The 22182-nt window shown below is 37.0% G+C and overlaps 1 protein-coding gene across 1 annotated transcript in view; it reads right to left on the reverse strand.

Moving 5' to 3' along the window:
• Positions 1–22182, reverse strand: part of STK24 (serine/threonine kinase 24) — a 68001-nt gene that overhangs the window by 24465 nt on the left and 21354 nt on the right. The window contains exons 3-5 of the mRNA XM_050907664.1: positions 4679–4735; positions 1619–1727; positions 1346–1503 (exon numbers count right to left, since the gene is read on the reverse strand). Coding sequence (XP_050763621.1) covers positions 1346–1503; positions 1619–1727; positions 4679–4735 — 324 coding nt within the window. The remainder of the gene's footprint in view (positions 1–1345; positions 1504–1618; positions 1728–4678; positions 4736–22182) is intronic.

Genomic DNA, 22182 nt, shown 5'->3' on the forward strand with positions numbered 1-22182 from the left:
ACAAAACAAAAACCACCATCCACAAAAAAAAAAAGTTTACTCAACCTTCAAATTGAGAATTTGGGGTCATTTAAGCTTCTAGAGGCTCTACAGAGCTCTGCTAGTTATTTTTAAATAGACTCTCTACAGAAAGATATCAAATAGGGAAGGAAGTAATACCACAAACAGTCTAGGCCAGAGTCAGTATTGGCGAGTTCCTTACATGCATGAGGGTGGAAAGAAACACGCCAACCTGTGTCACTGCATGGAGATGTGACCAATCAACAAATCACTACAAGTGGCTCAGAGGAGATGGGAAAGAAAGATGAGCTCAGGGAAGAACATAAGGAATGACTGCTAATTATCATAAAGAAAGCTGATCTCATCTCAACAGAAGCGGGACTTGAGGGTGACCTTTGTTTCAGATATACAGCTGCACCAGTGGGTCACCCAGTTGTGCAAATAGCCTTCCCCAATACAATCAGTAGAGCAATGTCTTACTGAGCTAGCCAGATCAGCATGGGGAAGGGGAAGGGGGGCAGCAAGGAGGTGTATATGTAGTTCAGCCTAATAGAAGTATGAAAACTGAGTAACCAGCAAAATGAACTTTGAAAAGAACAGTGGGCTTGAGCTGGCTTCAATGCACGTATTCCTTCTCGGCAACTGGGGACATCCAGTGCCATGCTAGTGAGCATATGGAGACAGTAATGGGAATCACATTTCTATGGTGATCCAACTGTATATTACAATTGATATATTGTGCTTGTGTTGTGATTTCAGTACACTGTTGTACCACTCTGCTAAATCAAAACCCTATGTAATGTAAATATCTACAAATAAGTAAATATGATGTTAAACAGTAAACCCTCCCTGTACGGCATATCTTAAAGAACATGGTCAGAGAGCAGCATAGACTTATAAAGCACATTCTTCCACAGATGAATAACAGCACTTTCAAACAACACTTTCACATCCACCAAATCCACATTCTTCAATAGTGTTGCTGACTTTTTTTCTAAAAACAAGTGGTAGCATATTAACATTTTGTATATATTTGCTCTCTTCTACTTTTAAACAACCACCAAAAGTACTCATCAATAGAGTGGGATAAAAGGTTATCAGATGTACTTGTCAATACTGTAGTATTTCTTGCCATCTGGATGGGCTTAATACACTAGGAAACTCAAGGTTTGGATACAAATTAGGAAGGCTTCTTTCCTCACCAACAGCTTTTAGCTGCTAGGTATCCTCTAAACATACACTTGCCCAGACACAGCCAAAGTTAATAGCTACATTCTGAAGACCAACCTATGTAATTCAAGTTAAAAAAGGAAGGGACTTTGGCTAATGCCTTGAAATACCTTACCTTTGAATCATATGCCGATTGCTTTATTACTTCAGGTGCCATCCAAAATGGTGTTCCCACAAAAGTATTCCTCTTTATCTGTGTATCTGTTAGTTGTCCTGCTACTCCAAAATCTGCTAGTTTTACTTCTCCTTGTTCAGATAGCAATACATTAGCAGCTGGAATAAAGAAGAGGAAATAGCAGAAATCAAGACATTTGACACTGTAAGGGTGTTCATTTGTATGGCATAAGCTCTTTTAATATTCTTACAATACAAATAAAAAACAAGTTACCTTTAATATCTCTGTGGATTTTCTTTTCTGAATGCAAGTAATCGAGTCCTTTGAGTATCTCCCTCAATATTGTAGCAATCTGGGTTTCATCAAGTGAGCCAGGTTCTAACTAGGAGACACAACAAATATTTTTATATATATGTGTATGTATACACACACACATATATATAAAAAAAGAAGAAACAGAGATAACAGAAATAACACTGTGACTATAAAAAGAAATTACTTCTTCTATCACACCTCAAAACTTCCAATTTGCTAACTTGGTAACATGAGATACAACCCAGAATACGTATTTCTAAACTAAGTGGCCTTATGAACAACAGGCAAAGAAATATTTCATTTATCTAAAACATTTTTTAACGTTTGTTAAAGGCTCCATAAAGACACAGTTTCAAGTTATTGCTTTGTGGTCAGGTCATAGATATACACACTGCCTTTGAAAAGCATCTACATTGTAATCTGATTATTAACATTACACTGAAATTAGATGTGCAACTCCACAGGCCCTATATGGACCCAAATCTCAAAGTCTGAGCGAGAAACTAAGGCATATAAGGTACCACATCAATCACATATCCTATTAATACATACTGCATGGGATTCTGTGAAACTCTCTTAAAACACAACTCAAACTGCTAGGCTGACAGAGTATTACATACTTCAAAAAGTTAACTTTCTTCATATAAAACTGAAAGTATAAATCTGCAAATTGTTAGAATTAAAGGTTCCAAGTAATTTAATTCTTATGAGAAGAAGCAGTAGTGGTAGAAGATCTCAGAGCTCTCTACATCTGATATAAATTCTAAAAGTGAGAATGCCACTAACTCTAAAGAGACAGGGGAAAGGTCACTACCCAGAGAGGCTTCTTAACCAATAAGGGCATTTTGAGAGAGTCACTGAAACTTTGTGGACAACAATTAATATTGGAAATATTCCAGTATTCTAGTTTACTCCACAATAGCAGCCACTGAAACACAATCAAAAAGTTATATCTCTGAAGCTTCACTCTGTGAGAGAGAAAACATTTCAGATAAAAATTTTCAGACAAAAATTAAAATACTACCTCCCTCAGAAATCCTCAGCTAATAGGTGGGAACAGAGATAAGATTTGATGTAATGCAGACAACATATTTGTTTTACCGTTGTAGCTTTACTTACAATCTTTTTTGCTTTTCTTTAGCTTTGATAATATACATGATATCACCACTCCCTGAAACCCACTAAGACATTCTCAAGGCTTTGTTCCATCGAGGCTGTGAGTGCCAGTTCAAAACTTGCTAACATGATACAGCACATCTAATGGGGGAAAACCTCTAAGTTGCTGAAAACAGACTAAGGCTGAGAATATTAGTGCTTGTACCTCAGCCACAAACCTAAATTATACTCAAAGTTGAACCACAACATACATGTAATTGCATTAAATGTACTTTCTCTCATGAGGCGTGATTTTCAAAAAAGCCAGTGCATATTCAAGTACAGAAAACACCAGGCTAACATGACATGTATACACTTCAAACATGGAATTCAAGGTTCCCATTCAGTCTTGCCTCGAGTACGGAAACGTGATAAAGTGTGCCAGTTGTCCTACCAGATTCCAGTTGAGAACCATAATGTGCATGTTAGAACTAGGAAAACATGCAGCAAAACATAAATTGAAAATGAACGAAGCACACACATGCTTAATATAAACTTACATGATGATTTCAGTTCTGTGGCACAATTTCTTCAACAACATTTTAGGACATGACCAAAGACTTTGTACTATTTCTAGGCAACAAACTTAGGGAATAAACATGTGGTCATCACACAAGTGAAATGTGTGTGATTTAAAAAAAAAAAAAAAAAAAAAAAAAGACAAAATATAACAACATCTGTTTTCTTTCTGCTCTTTTATACCTTTTTGAAGCACGAAGACAGTAATAATTTATAAAAGCAAACCCAGTTTATAATTGCTCTGCTGTCAGGAAAAAACTATCACAACAATAAACAAACTTTTTTCAGCATATCTTTATGGGGAACTTTATCAATTTCTACACAACCACAGAACTCCTTCTAACAAAATGTGGAAACTAAAGGTAAAAATGGGTTCCAAAAGGTAATTACAATTAAAACATGGCAGCACAACTGCAGGAAGCCTGCATTTACTACCCCCTCCTGTCTCCTCGATGTCACCAGCAGAATCCTTCTATACTGGCCTTTTTCCTTTCGCTCTTTCCTCAAGCATTTATTAGTTGCTCCAGTTGAGAACAGCAAACTATGCTACAGAGACATTCCATCTCAATTGGTATGACACTTTTCACATACTTAAAACATGCATTTTTATTTCTATAACAGTATTTTTTAAATCCACAATAAATATAAGATAGTGTGTGATTTTGTTGAGGGTTTTTTAATAGCTAAAGTGAATGGACAGCATCCAGTCATGGAAAACATAAATCTGCACTGAACCTTTTGAATTATGATTCAAAAACTGGGTACTCCATCCCAGGTGCAGAATGCAGCACTTGCTCTTGTTAAATTTCATATGGTTGGTGATTGCCCAGCTCTCTAGTCTATCCAGCTCTCTCCTCTCTACCCTCCAGGGACTCCACAGCTCCTCCTATTTCTTTGAAATATATTTTTTAATACTAGCCTAAATTGTGTTTCTGTCTATTTAGACTTCAGTGAGACTTCAAACAGGGAAACTTTTGTTTGTTTGTTTGGGGGTGGGGGAAGATACATTAACGTGTATACACTAGGAGGAGTTGCGGTAGCAGAATTGAGAGACACAAAACACTGTTTTCAGCTACTAGTGCTCTCTGGCTAACTGAAGATTAGCATTCCAAGATGTTTATATCCTGCTTCCAATATTATGTTGCTTAGTTCCCTTCCATCTAGACAAATAATCAGTCTTGCCTCATGGAAAATAACATTTTCCTGGCATTGACAAATACTTGTTCTCCTTTACTGGAAGCAAACATTGTCATAGCCAAATGACATATTATAGTTTCCAGAGTTATAAGATAGGAAAATAATTATGTGAGGTAAAATAACAAAAATTGTGCATCATTTACTTACTAGATCAAGGGCAGAGCCTCCACCCAGATATTCCATTATTATCCATAATTTTGTATCCTGCAAAACAAAAACAACAAAAAAGTATTAAGTTTAAAAAAAAATACCAGTTATTAAGTTAGTGGGACTAGTTCCATTCTTTTTGCTGAAGAAAGAATCTACAGTTTTGAAACACCACTAATGTTTAGCTGCTCCTCCAAAATATCTTTGGATTATTCTTTAAGATATATTATTTTTAGTCCCATCTGATAAGGAATTAATTTAGTCTGTCACAAGCTACTTACATAATTGTGTGTGTGTGTGTGTGTGCGTGTTCAAGAAAGTTTAATTCTGTTCCACTAAATTAACAAAAGGAAAGCTACTTCACATTTACCAATGGGTAAGAGCACAGATATTAGAAGTTGATTACTTCCAAATAATTGATGCATACTCTTAATGTCACATTCAAGCTCATTTCATGGTACCTCTTTTTTGTACTGATACTCATACTACTAGAACATAGACAGTATCCAGGGAAGAAGAAAATTCTCTTTAATCCCTACCAGAGTGTCAAGTAGCAGAAGGAAACCTCTTGCCTTTATGCTGACTAGAACTGGACAAGTATTCTGAGCCTGAGTTCACCAGCATATTCACTCCCAAAAGCCACCCACCCACTTGTTCTTATCACACTCCTTAGTACATTTTGCAAAAGTATCTTCTGAGACAAGAAAGAGGCAGACAGCGGCCACTCAAAGAAAATGGATGAGAATAAACTTACGTTTTAAAACTCTGATTATAGACATTCAGAATACCAAATAATAATTACATTACATAAAATATATTTCCTTTCCTCACAAAAAATGTCTTAATTTTGTTGATTATCTTTATTTGTACAGATAACTCCAAAATATTTTCTTTAATAAGTCTGACTCTTGTCCAGGTTGAATTTAATTTAAAATTTATTCATCACATCTCTGCATTGTTTCATTTTCTTGAACAGTCATCTGTCTCTGACCTAAGAATACCAGTAAGTTTTCTCCACTAATGCTTATGCATCTAATATATGGTATAGAATTTTGGACAACTATGTTCAAGAAAGATGAAGCAAACTAGTAATAAAGATTATTTATTTACTAGCTTTAGCTAGTAAAATAAAAGCTAACAACAACAACAAAAAATCAAGCTACAATATTCTCAAGGGAAAGCTTGATACATATTATAGGAATGTTTAACACAAGATATACAATACACTATGCTAAGAAAGAGACTGGACCCAATCATTTCTTTCCGCTGTTTACAGCATCTTATTCCCAAATACACTAAGAGAAGCAGTTACTCCACCTTTTCCTTGCAGTACCAGCCTTGAAACTTGTTTTAAAGCAAGGCCATAAATCTACCAGATAGATATTCAAGTGAAACTGCTGCATGGAACATACGGTGGGGTTTATTTCAGGTTTTATGATTATCAAGTTATATTATGGTTTGTCAGTTTTAACTCTATGTACCAAACATTCACAAGACTTGTAGCATAAAAACATAGGGGTCTCAGAGCAAGGAGCACATAAATAGCAACAATATTCATTTACTTTATCCTGCAAAATAAAACTTAATGTAAAAGTAACAGCTTACAGCCAATGCAGGTAAGACTCTGAATACTCATCTATAAAGACAGATTAAAATGTTTTGAAAAGTGATAGAAGTATTGCAGAACATAACTTTTTCTAAATCCTCTAAGGGATTAGAAAATTTTAGCCCTTAGTACTCATTTAAGCCTTTTAGTCATTATTATAGCTGTAGTTCCATCTGCATCTGTCCCCTCTCTGGTCTCAGAATGCACCTTCTGTAGGCAAATGCACACAGTCCTCCCCACCTACCTCCAGTTACACAAATTGTACTATTTTTAGGTAAGACCCTGGATTAGAGTTCCTTCATCATCCACTATTTTTAACACACAGATCTAGCTAAATTTAGATACCTTTCTTCAGGAGTCAACTAATATTATTTGACAAACACAGTCTTGTTAAAAATATTTTAAAAAGAGCTGGAACACATTTTTTAGGGAGAAAAAGTGATTTTAAAATATAATCTATCTTAGTATCTACAGACAGCATTTTGATAATGCCTACTTTCTGCAGACACCACAGATACTCCCAGAATTATAGCTCATCTTGAAAGAGTCCCTTATAGTACTGAAATACTTGTTTTGCTGCTAAGAGTTTCTCAGATTTTGCCTGCCCCTTCAAGGCTCCAAGTCCTAAGAGTTCCAGAACAAGTATGCTTCTGAGAAGTGTCTTATAGTAAGTCATTTCATCTTCAGAAATCTTCCTAAACTTGATCAAAATTTTATATACATATTTTGCTTCAGCCTGATAACATGTCTTTTAAAGCTGCATGAAATTCCCTGAATATTCAAATTTTGTGTGCCTGCAAAATTTTAATAGTTATTTAAACACAAACATGTCAACTATATCACTACTTTTTATTTCAGTGGAAATGCCTGGGTGGAAAAGAACAAGGTAGGACAAACGAACCCCTTGATCCTCTCAAAAATGGGGGCGGGGGGGGAGAGACGGGGGCGGGGGGACAACCTCACCAAGAAGTCAATAAGAGATGCATCTTCCCTTTTCTATCATCTCGATTACCTCGTGGATTTAAAGAGCTAACAAGTTGAAATAAGATACAATTTCCCAAAAGATAAATTCTCCATAAAACTAGCTACTAAATTCTCCAGCTGAAAATTAGAAATTAGAGGTAGCAGAAAATAACTAAAAATATTTAAGAATATCATTTTAATTACATAGTTACACAACCATGTAACACAATTACACAACTACAAATTACACAATTCATAGTCTTTTTAAATCATCGTTTATCCTTTTCAGTTATTTCCCTGGTTTGCTCAGTCTTTGCTCCTGAAAATTTCATCATCAGCTGCTTGGGGCCACATGTCTGAATCTACAACATAAAAGCCATAGATCCAGTAAACTCAGTAATACTACATTTTAAAACAAGTAAAGTATGGAAATGCAGTTAGGGAACACACACATAACTGTATCTGTGTGAAGCCAAGCAATAGCAATTGATTACAATTATGGCATCTTTGTATCTGCAGCCCCAGATTCAAAATGATTTTTAATTCCCTATGGTTCTCCCTCCCCCTTGCCACAGAAATATTACTCAACTTCATGGATGTTTTGGGGTTTTTTAAGTTTTCACCATTCATATGAAGTATCTGAACAGATGTAATTACTATTGTAGTGAATCTTACTATCACCTTTAACTAATTCTTGCTGGAAAAATTTTTTCACTTTCTTATTTAAAATCTGCATACATTGCTTAACAAGAAAATGCAAAGAAATGTTTTTGGTGAGACAGTCTTAATACATATTCTACCTTAAAGCCAGTAACCTATATATACCTACTTTATACCTTGTAACAACAGCACAAGGCAAGAGCAGCACTACTATCAATTGACTTTAGCATCACCAGAGCAACATGCCTCCTTCTTTCCTTCCCTTCCGAGTATCTCTGGCATGCTTCACATTCCCTAACACCTACTGTCACTTTCCTTTTTAAAGCTGCCCAAATGCTTTTTTTGCTTGTACTTCTCACATTCTTCTGTATATATTCCCCACTTTTTCTCTCAAACAGAACACCAAAACCACTGATTTTTCTTCCATAGTCTAGATTAGTAATTACATATTACACATAATCACTTGTGTGTATCTATCACAAGAAGATACTACGCTTGCATACTGAGACTAGCAACATTCAGTGCTCCATTTTAAGATCTGAAATAAGACCAGTTTTCTTCTTTTAAGCAGTCACAACACAGCATTGAATTTTCTTCCAAATACAGTGAAGCCATGGTGAGTCATCAATCCAAATTTAGGATTATTATTTCTCTATAAACATAGATGAGCACATTAATGAGGGCACATGGAACATTTCCTTTTTCACAGTAGAACAAGAGGTTTTCCTCTGATGCCATGAAACTGAGGAAAGGAACAGTTTTGGAATCTAAAAGAAGCTCTGTTACAGAAAGGCAGAGTTTCTGTAAATCTTTTCCGAACTAGTTTGCTCTTCTTGAGGCCTGACTTCTGACTTTAACTCTGAAACCACACAGAAATCTTACAATAGCAGCTTTACCTCTAATGAAGTATTCTCCATTAAGTCACTGTTATACCATGAATGTATTTGTAAAATAAGTGCAGTTACAGCAGGTAAAGAACTTCTCCTAATACGTAAAAATCAAGGACTATACACCAAAAAAAAGCCCATCCACCAAAAAACTCCTCTAGAGTCTCAGAAGTACGTTTTAACCGAAATCAGAGGAGTATAGAAGACATATGCAGAAATAAGTAATCAAGATTAAAATGTTTATTTATAAGTCCTTACAAAGTTAATAAAACATCTGAACAAACATGGAGAGGCCTATCTTTAGAGATGCTTTGTATATATATATTTTTTTTTTTTTTACATGAAGAATATACTCGCACATTTCTTAGCACTGTGATATTATACAGGAGAGATTGACGTAAAGCAATCAAGCCACAGTATGTATTGATGAAAGTGTTTCTAAATCACCTTTCTTGAGGGAAGGAGAGGTTGCAGAGGAAAACATAACACAGAGCCACGAAAGAGAAGGACTAGAAGGACTCGGAAGTAAGAGCACCAAGTGACCTGTACAGTAATTTAGAATTTAACTAAAAGTCTTAAATCAAGGAAGTCAACTAATGCAATTTGAAAACAGTAGTACACCAGTGAACACGTTTGTTTCTAAGTGAAATAAAATCCCCCCACCTACTGTGAGAAAGAGAATTTCCAACCTTAAATTTACAGTACACAATTAGCAGCAGAATAGAGAATATTTATAAATATGTATAAAAGGCTCGTTCAGTTCTGTAGACAAGCAATCTCCAAATTCTACTTAGAATCTATATTTACAAGCACTTTAACTTATGTCAACAATCACAAGCTAGAAATTACATACTTGATTGAAATAACACAACAGATTTGCTAATCAAAATAAGAACTAGCTTAGGTTGATCTATATACCAAAAGTTTTATCATCACTGGATTAGTAGAAAAACCTACAGTATGAAAAACAGAAATAGAATAACTTGGACAGAACCTCAACTAATCTGAAAAGAACAAACTAGTTCCAAAACTGATATGCATTGCACAATGTGATGTGTGATATTTTGTTTAATAAAAATTTCAGTTTAACTGGTACATATGCTAAAGAAAAGGCCAGAAAAGGAGACTTATATTTCAATACTGGTATAAATTTAGTATTAATATTCATACTGATTCTCCAGCATAAGAAAGCAGATTAAAAGAACCTTGAGATACACAATGTATGCAACAGGATAACCTCTCTAAGTTGCATTCCTGCTACAGATTGTTGCCAGTCCTCGTGGAGATTTGTATTCTGTTAACTTCATATATAAAAATACCCAGGAAAGTTTGACAACTGTAGCAACCAGAAGCTTCTCACATACTTGCACACTGATTCTTAGATGCCTGACTTCAAAAACATGATGCAGAGATCATAGAACTTGTCTTCTACATCTACTTTAAGCAACCTTGCCCACTGATTCCCTGTTTTGGAAGGAAAGAAGGATTTTTTCCCAGGATTTCTTCACACTTGAGCTTTTAACTATGCATCTGAAGCCCATGCTGCTCGACAAATCCACCAGGTGGCAGAATCACATAATGCCAAAGACGGTCTCTCACTACCCCCCCCAACAACAAAGAAGGTCCGGCCCCAAGAGAAGCTGTGCGACCCACCGAAGACAGAAGCACAAAACCATCTGTTTAAAATGAATCTGAAAACATTTATCACTCCAACACCCTTCACAAAAAGAGGAAGAACTGATTAGCCAAAGAGAAATACACCTTAAGGAATATGATCACTCATATATCTGAATTCTTCAAAATGCTTTCCTTTCCTCACAATCATCAAGTTCAGCTTCAGGCACCATTTTATTCATTCACCATCTCCTTTCAACACCAAGTCACAATAGTAGTCACTGTCTTGTTATACAGGATGAAGAATAGGCACACCCTGGCATTTGAGTTCTCATTATTTATTAACTCACATGGACATCTGTGAGCTTATACACAGAGGTAGGATACAGATCGATCAGAAAAAAGTAAGTTTTGTACGATGCCATAAATGATGCATTGAGGCAGTGACAGGAAATGGCATTTATGTATTTGCGGTTCCTGCTCCTCTTAGACAAGCTCAAATCTTTCCACAACAACACTAAATGTTGCCAACTGCCTCAAATCTGAAAACCTGTATCAAGAAGTATCAAGACCTCCAAAATATTTTAAATGCCCTTTCCCTGGAGCTTATCCTTTCATAAAAAAGAATACACACACAGGAAAATTATTATTGTAGGCTTTAGAGAGAAGGCACCTATGAGTTGATGTATTGCCATTAGACCCTTGAAACTCATCTGGATTTGCAGGCTTTCCCGTTGGTAGTTGATTGTTCAATTTCTAGACCCACAGATTAGTATTAGAACAGATACCATTTGCCAAAAGTGAGTTCTTTAACAGTACAAGGTGGCTATTACTGTTATTCAGCAAATGCATGATTTTGGCAAGGAATACATACAGTTCTACCTCATGGCCTCAATTCTTGTCATTTCTTGACTAGTTATAAATATTACCTATATGTATTATTGGTTCAATTTAAATCTAATCAGAACTAGATCCAGTGCTTCCATATGTTAACAGTGCAGAATGAATAGCATACCACTATCTGCTTTTGTTCCATTCTTTCCAGTACACAATCCTCGGACAGAGAAAGTAAGCAATGCACCCTTGAACTTCAAACAGCCTATCCAGATGCCAGTTGGATTGCTCAATGTTATGTAATTAGTTTTGACAGACGGAAGGGATGTGACAAAGGACAGAACTGCGGATCGCAAAAGAAAGTTATTTACACTGTAGTTTTTCCAAAATTTGAACACCGTGGGTACCAAATTCTGTTAGTGTAAGTAGTAAATAATCAAGCCCTTTCCATTGCAAATGGACAAACCAACTCTACCACTCCATATCTAGGGTCCAATGACTGTTAAACAGCTATCAAGACAGGCTATAATGTTTTTACGAGCTTTTGGAACTGTCTTCACACAAGACAAAGTCAGGGAAAAAAAAAATCTTTCAGTGCCAGTTCACACCACTTAAGACAGTATAGTTTGTTCTTAAAGGCAATCTCGGTAAGTACTATTTTTCTTCCATATCTGATGAACAAAAAGTTCTCCAGCCTCATTACAAGGAATAAAGAATGCCACCATCATTCCAACACTTTCTAGGAAGCATATTGAGTTCCATCATGCAGTTAATTCACTTGAATTTTTTTTTTCACAATCTATTCATCTGCTAATGTTCTTCCATCTATTTCCACCTACTACTATAACACAAGCTTGTATAGATTGGTGTATCATTTTATAAAGGGGGAAGCTATTTGTTTATGTCATTACAGATTTCATTAAATAAAAACAAACTGTAGTATTTCCTAAAGACACTTGTTTCAGAGCACCTGAAAGTCAGATGGCATGGAAAGACAATGGTTGGCTTTGAAGAATAAGAGAAACTATTTTATGAGAGAACAAGGCTAAAGACACCCAGGTTGCCTTAGCCACTAAACATATCCTCTGGTGTCGTGGTTTAGCCCAGCCAGCAACTCAGCACCATGCAGCCGCTTCCCGCTCCCCTCTCCCAGTGGGGTGAGGAGGAGGAAAGGGAAAAAAGTAAAACTCATGGTCTGAGATAAGAACAGTTTAATAACTAAAGTAAAATATAATACTAATAGTAATAATGAAATATAATAATAATAATAGTAATGAAAGGGAATATAACAAAAAAAGGAAGGGGGGGAGAAAAAAAAAAAAAAAAACCAGTGATGCACAATGCAATTGCTCACCACCCGCTGACCGATGCCCAGTTAGTTCCCGAGCCGCGATCCGCGCCTCCCGGCCAACTCCCCCCTGTTTATTTATATACTGGGCATGACGTCCCATGGTATGGAATACCCCTTTGGCTAGTTCAGGTCAGCTGCCCTGGACATGCTCCCTCCCAGCTTCTTGCACACCTGCTTGCTGGCAGAGCATGGGAAACTGAAAAGTCCTTGGCTGAAGAGAAGCGCTACTTAGCAACAACGAAAATATCAGTGTGTTATCAACATCATTCTCACACTAAATCCAAAACACAGCACTGTACCAGCTACTAAGAAGAGACTTAACTCTGCCCCAGCCGAAACCAGGACATCAGGATAACTTGTCCTCTCCCTCCCCCTCCCGCCTCCCCCATCCTGTCACAACTAACGGTCCATGTTTTAGAGCAGAGTCTTCAAGTACTGTCCACTGTTCTTAGAAAGGCGAAAAATAACTGAAATACCAACAGCTGTAGTGAATTACCCATCTTTAACCTTGGAAATTAATATCCTGCTTCAGGGTTTTGGAGTATAAGAAGCAAAAGCAGATGTTATGAAATACAGATTAAGATAATCTATTCATCAAGAAAATATGAGCAAAAATCTAGCCATGCCAAAGCAGATCATCTGGCATATTATTAAAGAGAACAGTTAAAATTGATTTTGCTTCTTAAACGAATGATTGAATTTTACTCTCAATTTGAGAGGCTCCAAAGAGAAAGAATATTGCTTTGAATACCAGTTCCCTCCAGGAAAAATTGATGAAGCAATAACCAGATTTACCTTTCAAAGGAATTCTTTAAGTATTTCATGAATTCCAAAGCCTCCAAATAATATAACACTTCCCACCTATAGCTAGGTCTCTCTTTTTATCAGAACGTATGTCCATCAACAGATATTTTATTGTAGACTAGAAAGCAGTCTAGCAATTCTCAGCCCTGTTTCCACTGTTCCTTGCTGAATTCCTAGAGAAGTAGGCATAAGACCAAATTTATTTTAAAAAAACCAACAAAACAAAAACAAACACACCTCCACTTTCACTGACACTAAAAGGCCATTCAAATGAAGGAAATAAAAGGTGCCTTTGTTTCCTTCTCATCTGCTCACAGGGGAGGGCAACCCATTAATAAAAATAAACTATATTTGTGATTTAGCTTGTCTTACAGGAACAGAATGAACCTGGTAAGATTTACACAAGCTGCTGCATGCTACTGCTCATTTTGGCGCATTCAGTAATACCTTGTAGAGATAAAAAAAGAAGTGTTAGAATAATTCCCAGAAAAAGATTTGCAGTTTTCTGAAAGTTTCCTTCTTTGAATTTGAGTATTTGTTTTGCCTCTTTGAACACCAGAAGAAGGGGTATAGAAATAACACATCATAGAAAGACTATATATTAAGAAAAAAATCCAAATTCCTACAGTTGAACAACATATAACATATGAAGTGTCAAAGATTACAAAAGAAAATTTTCCAATTAAACTAAGGAAGCTGACTACTGTAAAAGAAATCCCAGCATTTGAGGGGGAAAAAAAACCCCAGACACAAGAACAAACAAAAAACCCCAAACCCATAAAAACCAACAACCACCAAACATTTGAACACAGTCAAGCAAAACGCAAGCTAATTTAATCTATCAACATAGCCAGGACCTGTAAACATTTTAAGTCTGGAGGATCTGCAAGTCGTTCATAATATCCATAGGTAAATCTCTTCCAAAGCTATGTAATCATAGAATTAGGTGGGATATTATTTTATAGGATGATCCACTTCTTTACTACCTCAACATATTTAAGTTACAATCTACAGAACCTTCATATTTATATGGTAGAGCCCAATAAGAAGGCTAGATGGCAGTTATTAGAAGTACTCTACAGAGTCAGAAAGCTCTTACTTGGGTTTAAATAAGTCAAACTAATAGCCAAATAATATACTCTCATCATAAATGGAAAAAACAAGGCAAAACTTTACAGGACTTAGTAATAGATATAGCTTAAATGGTCTGAGTGCCAACTATGCTCTCCAAATCCACACCCTTAGGAAAAAAAAAAAATAAATCTGTTCAGCAAACATAACTCATATTTACTAATGGCCTGCTACACAACCAAATATTACCATTAAAACAACAACCACCACCAAACAAAAACAAACAAACAAACAAACCCAAACAATAAAAAACCCAAGAAAGTTCTTCCGTATGATTCTGGTCATATTCTTAGGGGGTTTCACACAACATTTACTGGAATAAGAACAAGAAAAGCAAGATCTATAGCTGAGTATTCATACACGTGACCTGAAAGTGGGTGGGGAAGGGGTGGAAATCACCCCTGAAAAGTCTGCTTTTAGAAAAAAATAAAAATAAAAAAGCTAACATGGGATTTTTGTGTTTAAACTTCTGATGTCAAGGTAAACTTCTGTTTATTTTAAATTGCTCTTTCTACTAAATAATTATTCCATAGGCATTTGGAAGACAAACAGCTGTGCTGCATCTAGGCGGCATCTCTAACAAGAAAAAAAAAATCCTAAGGACGTATTTCCCTCCAGGAGAATGAAATGTAACAATTTGTTTCTACAGAACTTTTCTGGGATAATGCTCACTAGAAATTTAAACACACAAAGAATTAGGTGGAAATCATCTGGATATTAAGGAATCATTCAGAGATCAATTTAAAAAAAGGTGTTTTAAAATTGTATGGAGCAAGCAGGGTTTGGGGGATTTTTTTGCGCTGACTTTAACCTTAAGGATCATGAATTGAGAAAAGCTCAAGTTTGAACCTCATCCAAAATATGAAAAACAAAGTAAGGGAAGGAGGGGAGCATATGTCTGAGTACAAACCCAGGAAGTATAAAATGTCTTTTTCCCTTACACTGGGAGCACATTCTTAAGCAAATGAACAAGGATTATTGACAGCAATGGACATCTCCATGAATCTTAAGGGGGCTGCAACCAGCTGATGAGGCCTCAGAGTTCTCAAAAAATTTTCATGAAGGAGCCATGAACAGAAACCTTTAGGAGATGGTAATGCTGTACTAAAGAATATTATCACGCTAGGGTGCAGGACTGATGAGAAGTATTTTGTCTTGGGAGCATTTCTGAGGCGCTTACCTCCTTTGAAGTCTCTTGGCGTCAGGATGAATGCTAGCTGTCCTCGGGCTGCCATCCCTTTGAGGGGAGGGAGATACAGATGAGCCCAAAGGTTCTCTTCTAAACACAAGTCCTTACTGCAAGCTGGCCAAAAGGTCCCTGCAATCAAAGAAATCATTGTGGTTTTGCATGTGGCGCATTTATGTCCTTTAATCAAGGTTTGTCAGCCATCTAACATGTTCAACCACAAAGAAAAAAATAAATGCATCTGCTGGGTAGCCAATGCAGAATAGAGACTAAGGAAAGAGAAGAATTGTTCATTCCAGTCTGGACACTATGAACTCCATGAAAAACACAGGCAACATGATTTTTCAGACTAAGCAGAACCACCTCAGTATACAGTATTTTATGCATGTATATATGTATAAAAAAAGCTATTTGCCTTCGGAATCATTTTCCAACACTCTGAAACTCCTGCCTTCTTCAGATCTCAAGAAAAAATATCACATTTTCATTTCTAGACATACATACTAGTCAATGTATTCTACAATCTAATGCAGCAGTCACTCTTCTTCAACAATTACCTCTTGCAATTACCACAGCAGTATACAATTAATCCTTAAATGCATTCTTTTTGCCATAAGCTAGTTGTAAAAGAGCTTGCAGAGCCACTTGCTACGGAAAAAACAATGAAAGTTCTGTCACACTACTGATAAAAGATTCCTTCTGCAGAACATTTAGCAGACTTTTCTGTTTGCATGCCAACATGCCAGAGCCACAAGCTCCATGTTTTCCTTAGTGTGAGTTATCTCTAACACTGTCCATATTCTCAGCCTCTTTGGCACATTTCCTGGGCACATGCCCTTCCACCATAGAAAAGAATCTTTATAGCCCAGCTGTCACAAGCCTAGGCATGTCATATTAAGCACATGATTTCCCAGAGCTTCAAACCAATGGGCAATCTTGGTTTTTAACTCTTCTACCAAAGTATATTATAGTAGAAGCAACAGACACATATTTCTTGTATCGGCTGCAAAACCAGTTCCTAGCTAGTAAACACAAGAAACTTATACAACTGAAGAACTGTACACATTTTACTTCCTGAAGGACTGGGTAACCACTTCTTCGGAACACTAAGTGTACACGACTCCATACTCTTTCTCTTCCTACCTGCCTATAGCCATTTTCTCTCTTCTCGCTTCAAAAAACAGTGGTGGGAGAGTGAAAAATCCTGTCCCTTACAACCATTATCCTTTTAACTGTTAAGTTTTTTTTATTACCTAGTGGGGCTGACAATAGTCATCCCCACCTTCCCTGTCCACCAAGCAAATAACTACTTCATCACCATGCCTACCCAGGCATTACCTTATGGGGGGAAAAAACCTAACTGCAGTCTGTGGCAGATCTTCTCCCAGGAAGTCCATTTAAAGAGGTACACAAAGATTAATGAGTGACTTACATGGTTCTATGACAATCCCAATATTTTGTCTATTCACCTCTTATGGATAGTCACAGAGAAGGCAAGAAACACAAAAATGTAACCCATAATCAAAGCTCCATATGGAACCGAATTTTACTGAGAGATACATCAAATGGTTATTAATAAAATGTACAAAGTCCCAAAATGGGAAATTGGAAGCAAAAGTAAATCAGCATTAGTTTACAGAATTCATTCATCCAGATAAATTGCATTACAACAAAAGCAGAACTAACAAATGAACCTTGCATCCAATGAATACCGAGATTAGCAATTTTTTTCCCAACAAAATGTCACCCTACTTGCACCTACATATCTTATTTCACTGGAGTAGTCCACATCAATAACACTCAGGGGTTTAATGAATTACTCCCCTCTCTAGACCAGAAACAAACTTCCAACAGAAAATATGAGGCACAAGAACCCCTTCACCTCCACTGTCCAAAAAACAACTGTTCTAATGCTGACATCTATTCCTGTTTACCCATTACATCCAATTAAATTCAAAATGAAAAGGTACAACTCAAATTTACTTCTCCTTTGCACAGATATCAATCCACCCATCAGTTTAATCCTTTTCTCACTTGTACATACAACTTCCAAGATCTTTTGCATCCCTGCTCTGCAGCCTGTAAATCTTTACTCCTGTTTTCCCTTCACTTTTTGCATCCACATTGCTATTAAATTCCACCGCTTCCTTTACAGAATATTCATAGGTAAATCCTTCTTCAAAACTCTTACTACTAAGGAAGTTGTATGTATCAGCCCTAGAATCGCCAAGGTTCTTCAACTCAGACTTCTGCCAAGCTCATTGCTCCAATCCCTGCAAAACACATAATTTTTCTGCAAACCCCTTATTATTTTCCACTTTTTCTCTTTATAACTCTTCCCCTGACCTCTAATTACTGCTAAAAATACCTCCTACTCACACCCATCATTTCTATACCGCCTTCCTCCCCTATGTTTTTGTTTCCTTCTTACAAATTGCTGCTTCAAGGAACTGTTGAAGAAAGTAGAGGGAGAAAGCCTCAGTACCTCCAAATGATTATTTTCATCAAACCAACTGTTATGCAACAGCTTACAAATTTAGCAGTATAATGAAAAAACTAGACGGAAAGAACCTTAAGAATTTGGTTGAAAACACTGGTACCTGCATACAAGAACCGCGATGTTTTAGAACTAATACAGTCCATAGACCTATTTACTGTGGAACTTTCCTTTTGAAGTTCAATATTTTTGAGTCTAACCAATTTTTTCCAAATAACGATTTCTGAAAGTTCTACATTCCACCATTTTAATATGCTTATTAACATGCTTGGTAACATGCCATAAGATAATATTCCCTTATATGTGTAAAGAATGTGACTTTTCTGCTTTTGTACAACTGTCTCCATAAAGACCATACAAAGACCTAGAAGAATTCATTTGGCCCAAAGAACTGTATGAATGCTGAAGTATAGTGAAGTAAAAGAAAGTTAACCGAGCAATACAAACTACCTAATGTTCACATTAAAGATACGACACAAACATAGAAACTATGTAAGAGCACAAGATTATGACAGAGGTATGTAAAGAAAATTTTCAATCGAAATGGCAAATGTTTTAGAGGTTCATGAGAACATGAGATCAATAGACTGGCAGCCACTTGATAGTGCCATTGGTCACATTCTAGCTGAAAAGCCTTGTGCCAGGAAGCCTATTCGGGCAACTAGATGGGGAACCAGCCCATGGAACTACTCCACCTAAACCTGGGCACAAATATATACACACACACGTGCTTTTTTCAGCATTACTGTTGGCTGATCGAAGAAATTTCATAAACAATGATTTGGCAGTGCGCTCCCATAAAACTTTAGACCAACCTGAACCATCAGTGTACAATACTTAAAAAAAAAAAGAAAAGAAAAAAGGCAGTTAGTCCCCCTGCCTACTTAGTGAGCTGAACCACTTCACTGAAAGTTTAAATAGCCCCTGCTGCCATGGTGAGGAAGCAGACAGTCACAAGGCAGAGTTGGACTTCCCTTTTCAGCAGCAGCGGAAAAAAGCTTGCACCTAGATGCCATACTAATACTCCATTTTCAGATATCTCACAGGCCTGCAGCAACAAGTGTAGTAGTTAACACACAAGATACAGAAGGACATTTGACATAAACAATATTACATACTGTTAGAAAGCAATGCTATGTCATCCTGATCTGTATGGCCAAACTAAATACAAGACTTCACATTACAGCTAATTTAGAACCAAGCTGTTACGAAAAATCGTGGTCCTTCTCTCTACCCCCACCTCCCAGTTTTGGGGCCACTCGACTCCACCTTCCCCCCCCCCCCCTCTTTTCCCACCAGAGCTAGCAATTTTGAAGCCACAGGTCTGAACTGGCTAATCTGTAAGGGTTTGGGGTTTGCTCTTTTCAAGAGCCAGGTTACTTTTGGAAAGGGCAGCAGAAGGCATTGGGGAAACTTGTTTCCCACGTGAACCAAGTCATTCTGCAGTCAACAGATCCAATACAAGTAAAATGGCAAGAACACCAAAGCAGGATGGGGAACAAGACACTGTTGCTGCCTATTTCAGCAGCAGCTACCTGTTAGATATTCCTAAAGGCAGGTACCAAGATGTGAAATTATGCACAGAGTATTTCATACCATACACAAGCCAACAATCAGAGCAGTACAGAGGCAGCTTTTAAGGCCATCACAACAAGCACAACACAAACATATTACTTCCAAGAAATGATATTTTACATTGAGCTTTCTAAATTTTGATTTTAAAACAAGTTCAGAATAACATGACACAGTTAAGTACCTAAACACTGGGTAATACAAAATACAGTTATTACGAACTCAGGGGGGTTTTTTGAGATATACTAGTGATGCTTCCCAATCTTGACACACTTGCACAGTAAGAATTATTTAGCCATAAAAGAGTAACAGTGTGGAACTGATTACACTAATAAACAGGAAAATTCTTGAAGTAACCATTGTTTACTAGCTAGGTTTTTCCACAGATTCAGAAAAATAGGACAATATGATGCAGATTCCAGAAAGTAACAACAATCCCTTGGACTGCTGAAGGAAAGTAGTGGAATAAAAAGTTTCTAAATTCACATTCAAAACAGTATCTTTGAATAAAGAGAATGCAAACAAGGGACTCCTTTCTCATTAAAAAGCACAGCAAATGGCTACAGGGAAAGACACAAGTAGTAAAGACTACAGGCAACAAAGGTTCAGAGTTGCAAGGTAACCATCTCTGAAACAAGAAAGGACCAAACTATTTTAAATATGAAAACAGGGCATCACAGCAAAACCACTTGTGCTAGAGATAGACTAAGTTCATGGGTTCTTTCACACCCTTTTGCCTTTGTCTTATTTATGGCCATTAGGGGCTGTATCAATGGAAGCTTTCAACTTGTTCTTTAAATCAGTAGACCAACTAGATCTGAAAGCCTATCAGAACCATGACAGAAACTCTCTTGCTACCTCTTTCAGGCTGTCGAGCCAGATGTCAGTTTCACATTTACTATGGAGAAATGAAGGCAACACCTGCTCAACTCCTCTGGAGGCTAGTGCTGCCTGGTGACAACAGAGGGGGTTACCAGGGGCGTCAGAAGAAAGTAAGCATACCAGAATAGCGATTGCCTCATTTTGGAAGGAAATGAGTTCCTCATTGAGGAACCTGTGCCTCATTTTGTTCCTAACACTGTCGCAATAAGAGAGAATTTGCAGTCCCAGCCCCCTTCTCGTTTCAGCTGCAGGAATTCCTACAGGATAAGGCAATTCCATCTAGCTTTGGTCAAGAGACCAGAGAAGGTACTCCATCGCCTCAACAGCTCACAAAATGCAATAATGACAACATGGCTGCAATTGTAGCAGGCAAAATGAGAGATAGTTACAGCTTTTTTTCATTTAAGTGTGCCTAACCCCCATCCAAAGTTCAGTGATTGTGGTTTGCAAAAGTCAAGTCTGAAAGGGCACTAGCTGCTGCTGTGGGGCTGAGCACACAACACAAATGATGGAACATCAAGAAACTACTGACATGTTTCACTTCTCCCTGTGCTGAGGTAGCAGCCCCTGTTGCAATGGATCCTACAGTCCCAACGTTAAGCAGGAATCTCTGCTCTGCTCTCCCACCCTGACAATCACGATGTAACCTGCCACAGGCTGCCTGCTATATCAAATGATGACAGAATGCACCAAGTCTATTAACGTCTGGCTGACCCACAGCCTACATTTAAGATCACATCAGTTCAGAGATGCTCATAAATGTTAAAGTAGACCAGTTAAACCTGTAAAGCAAAAGGACATCAACTTAAAACTTATTGAAGTCACATATAAACACCCATATTCAAAGTTACATTACCTAGATTGCTGTGGCAAGAATATTCAATGTATCCACATTAATGTCCTTGAGTTTCCTAAAACGTGCAAGCTTAGGCTTCTTGATATTCAGCAAATACCGATTTAAAAAATAACTGCAAGTGACATAAAATCCACCTCATATAAACTTTTTTTAAAGGGAAGATAGCTTAAATATTAGAAAAGTGTGTGTGATTACCAGACGAAATTTGCTTAGCTTGACCACTCAGCAATTACATCTTGTCGTATTTTGGCGTAACAGATTAGAAAGCACTGAACTATCAGCACTTAAACATGGAAAAGCTTTCATACATACACAGAGTCACTTCCAAACCTGCTCTTAGATAAACAAAATCAAGCCTGAACTTCAGTCTTTCTCTGGAATACAGGCTTTCCAAACCTCAAACTGTTCCTGAAGCTCTTTACTGAATGCATTACAGTTTTCCAGTCACACTGAACTGGCCGTATTATTCCAAGAATGGCCTCACTGATGCCATGTACACCAAAGCCCTCGCCAATACAAGATTTGTTTTGGCTCAGTCACAGCGTTACTTACCAACCTCATGTTCATCTGATTACCTAAAATAAACTATAGATTACTTTCAGAATCACTGCTTTTCAAAAATAAATCTTTATTTCTAGACTTCATTTGCCTGAACTCATTG

This window comes from Gymnogyps californianus, chromosome 1, assembly GCF_018139145.2.
Source record: "Gymnogyps californianus isolate 813 chromosome 1, ASM1813914v2, whole genome shotgun sequence".
Lineage (NCBI taxonomy): Eukaryota > Metazoa > Chordata > Aves > Accipitriformes > Cathartidae > Gymnogyps > Gymnogyps californianus.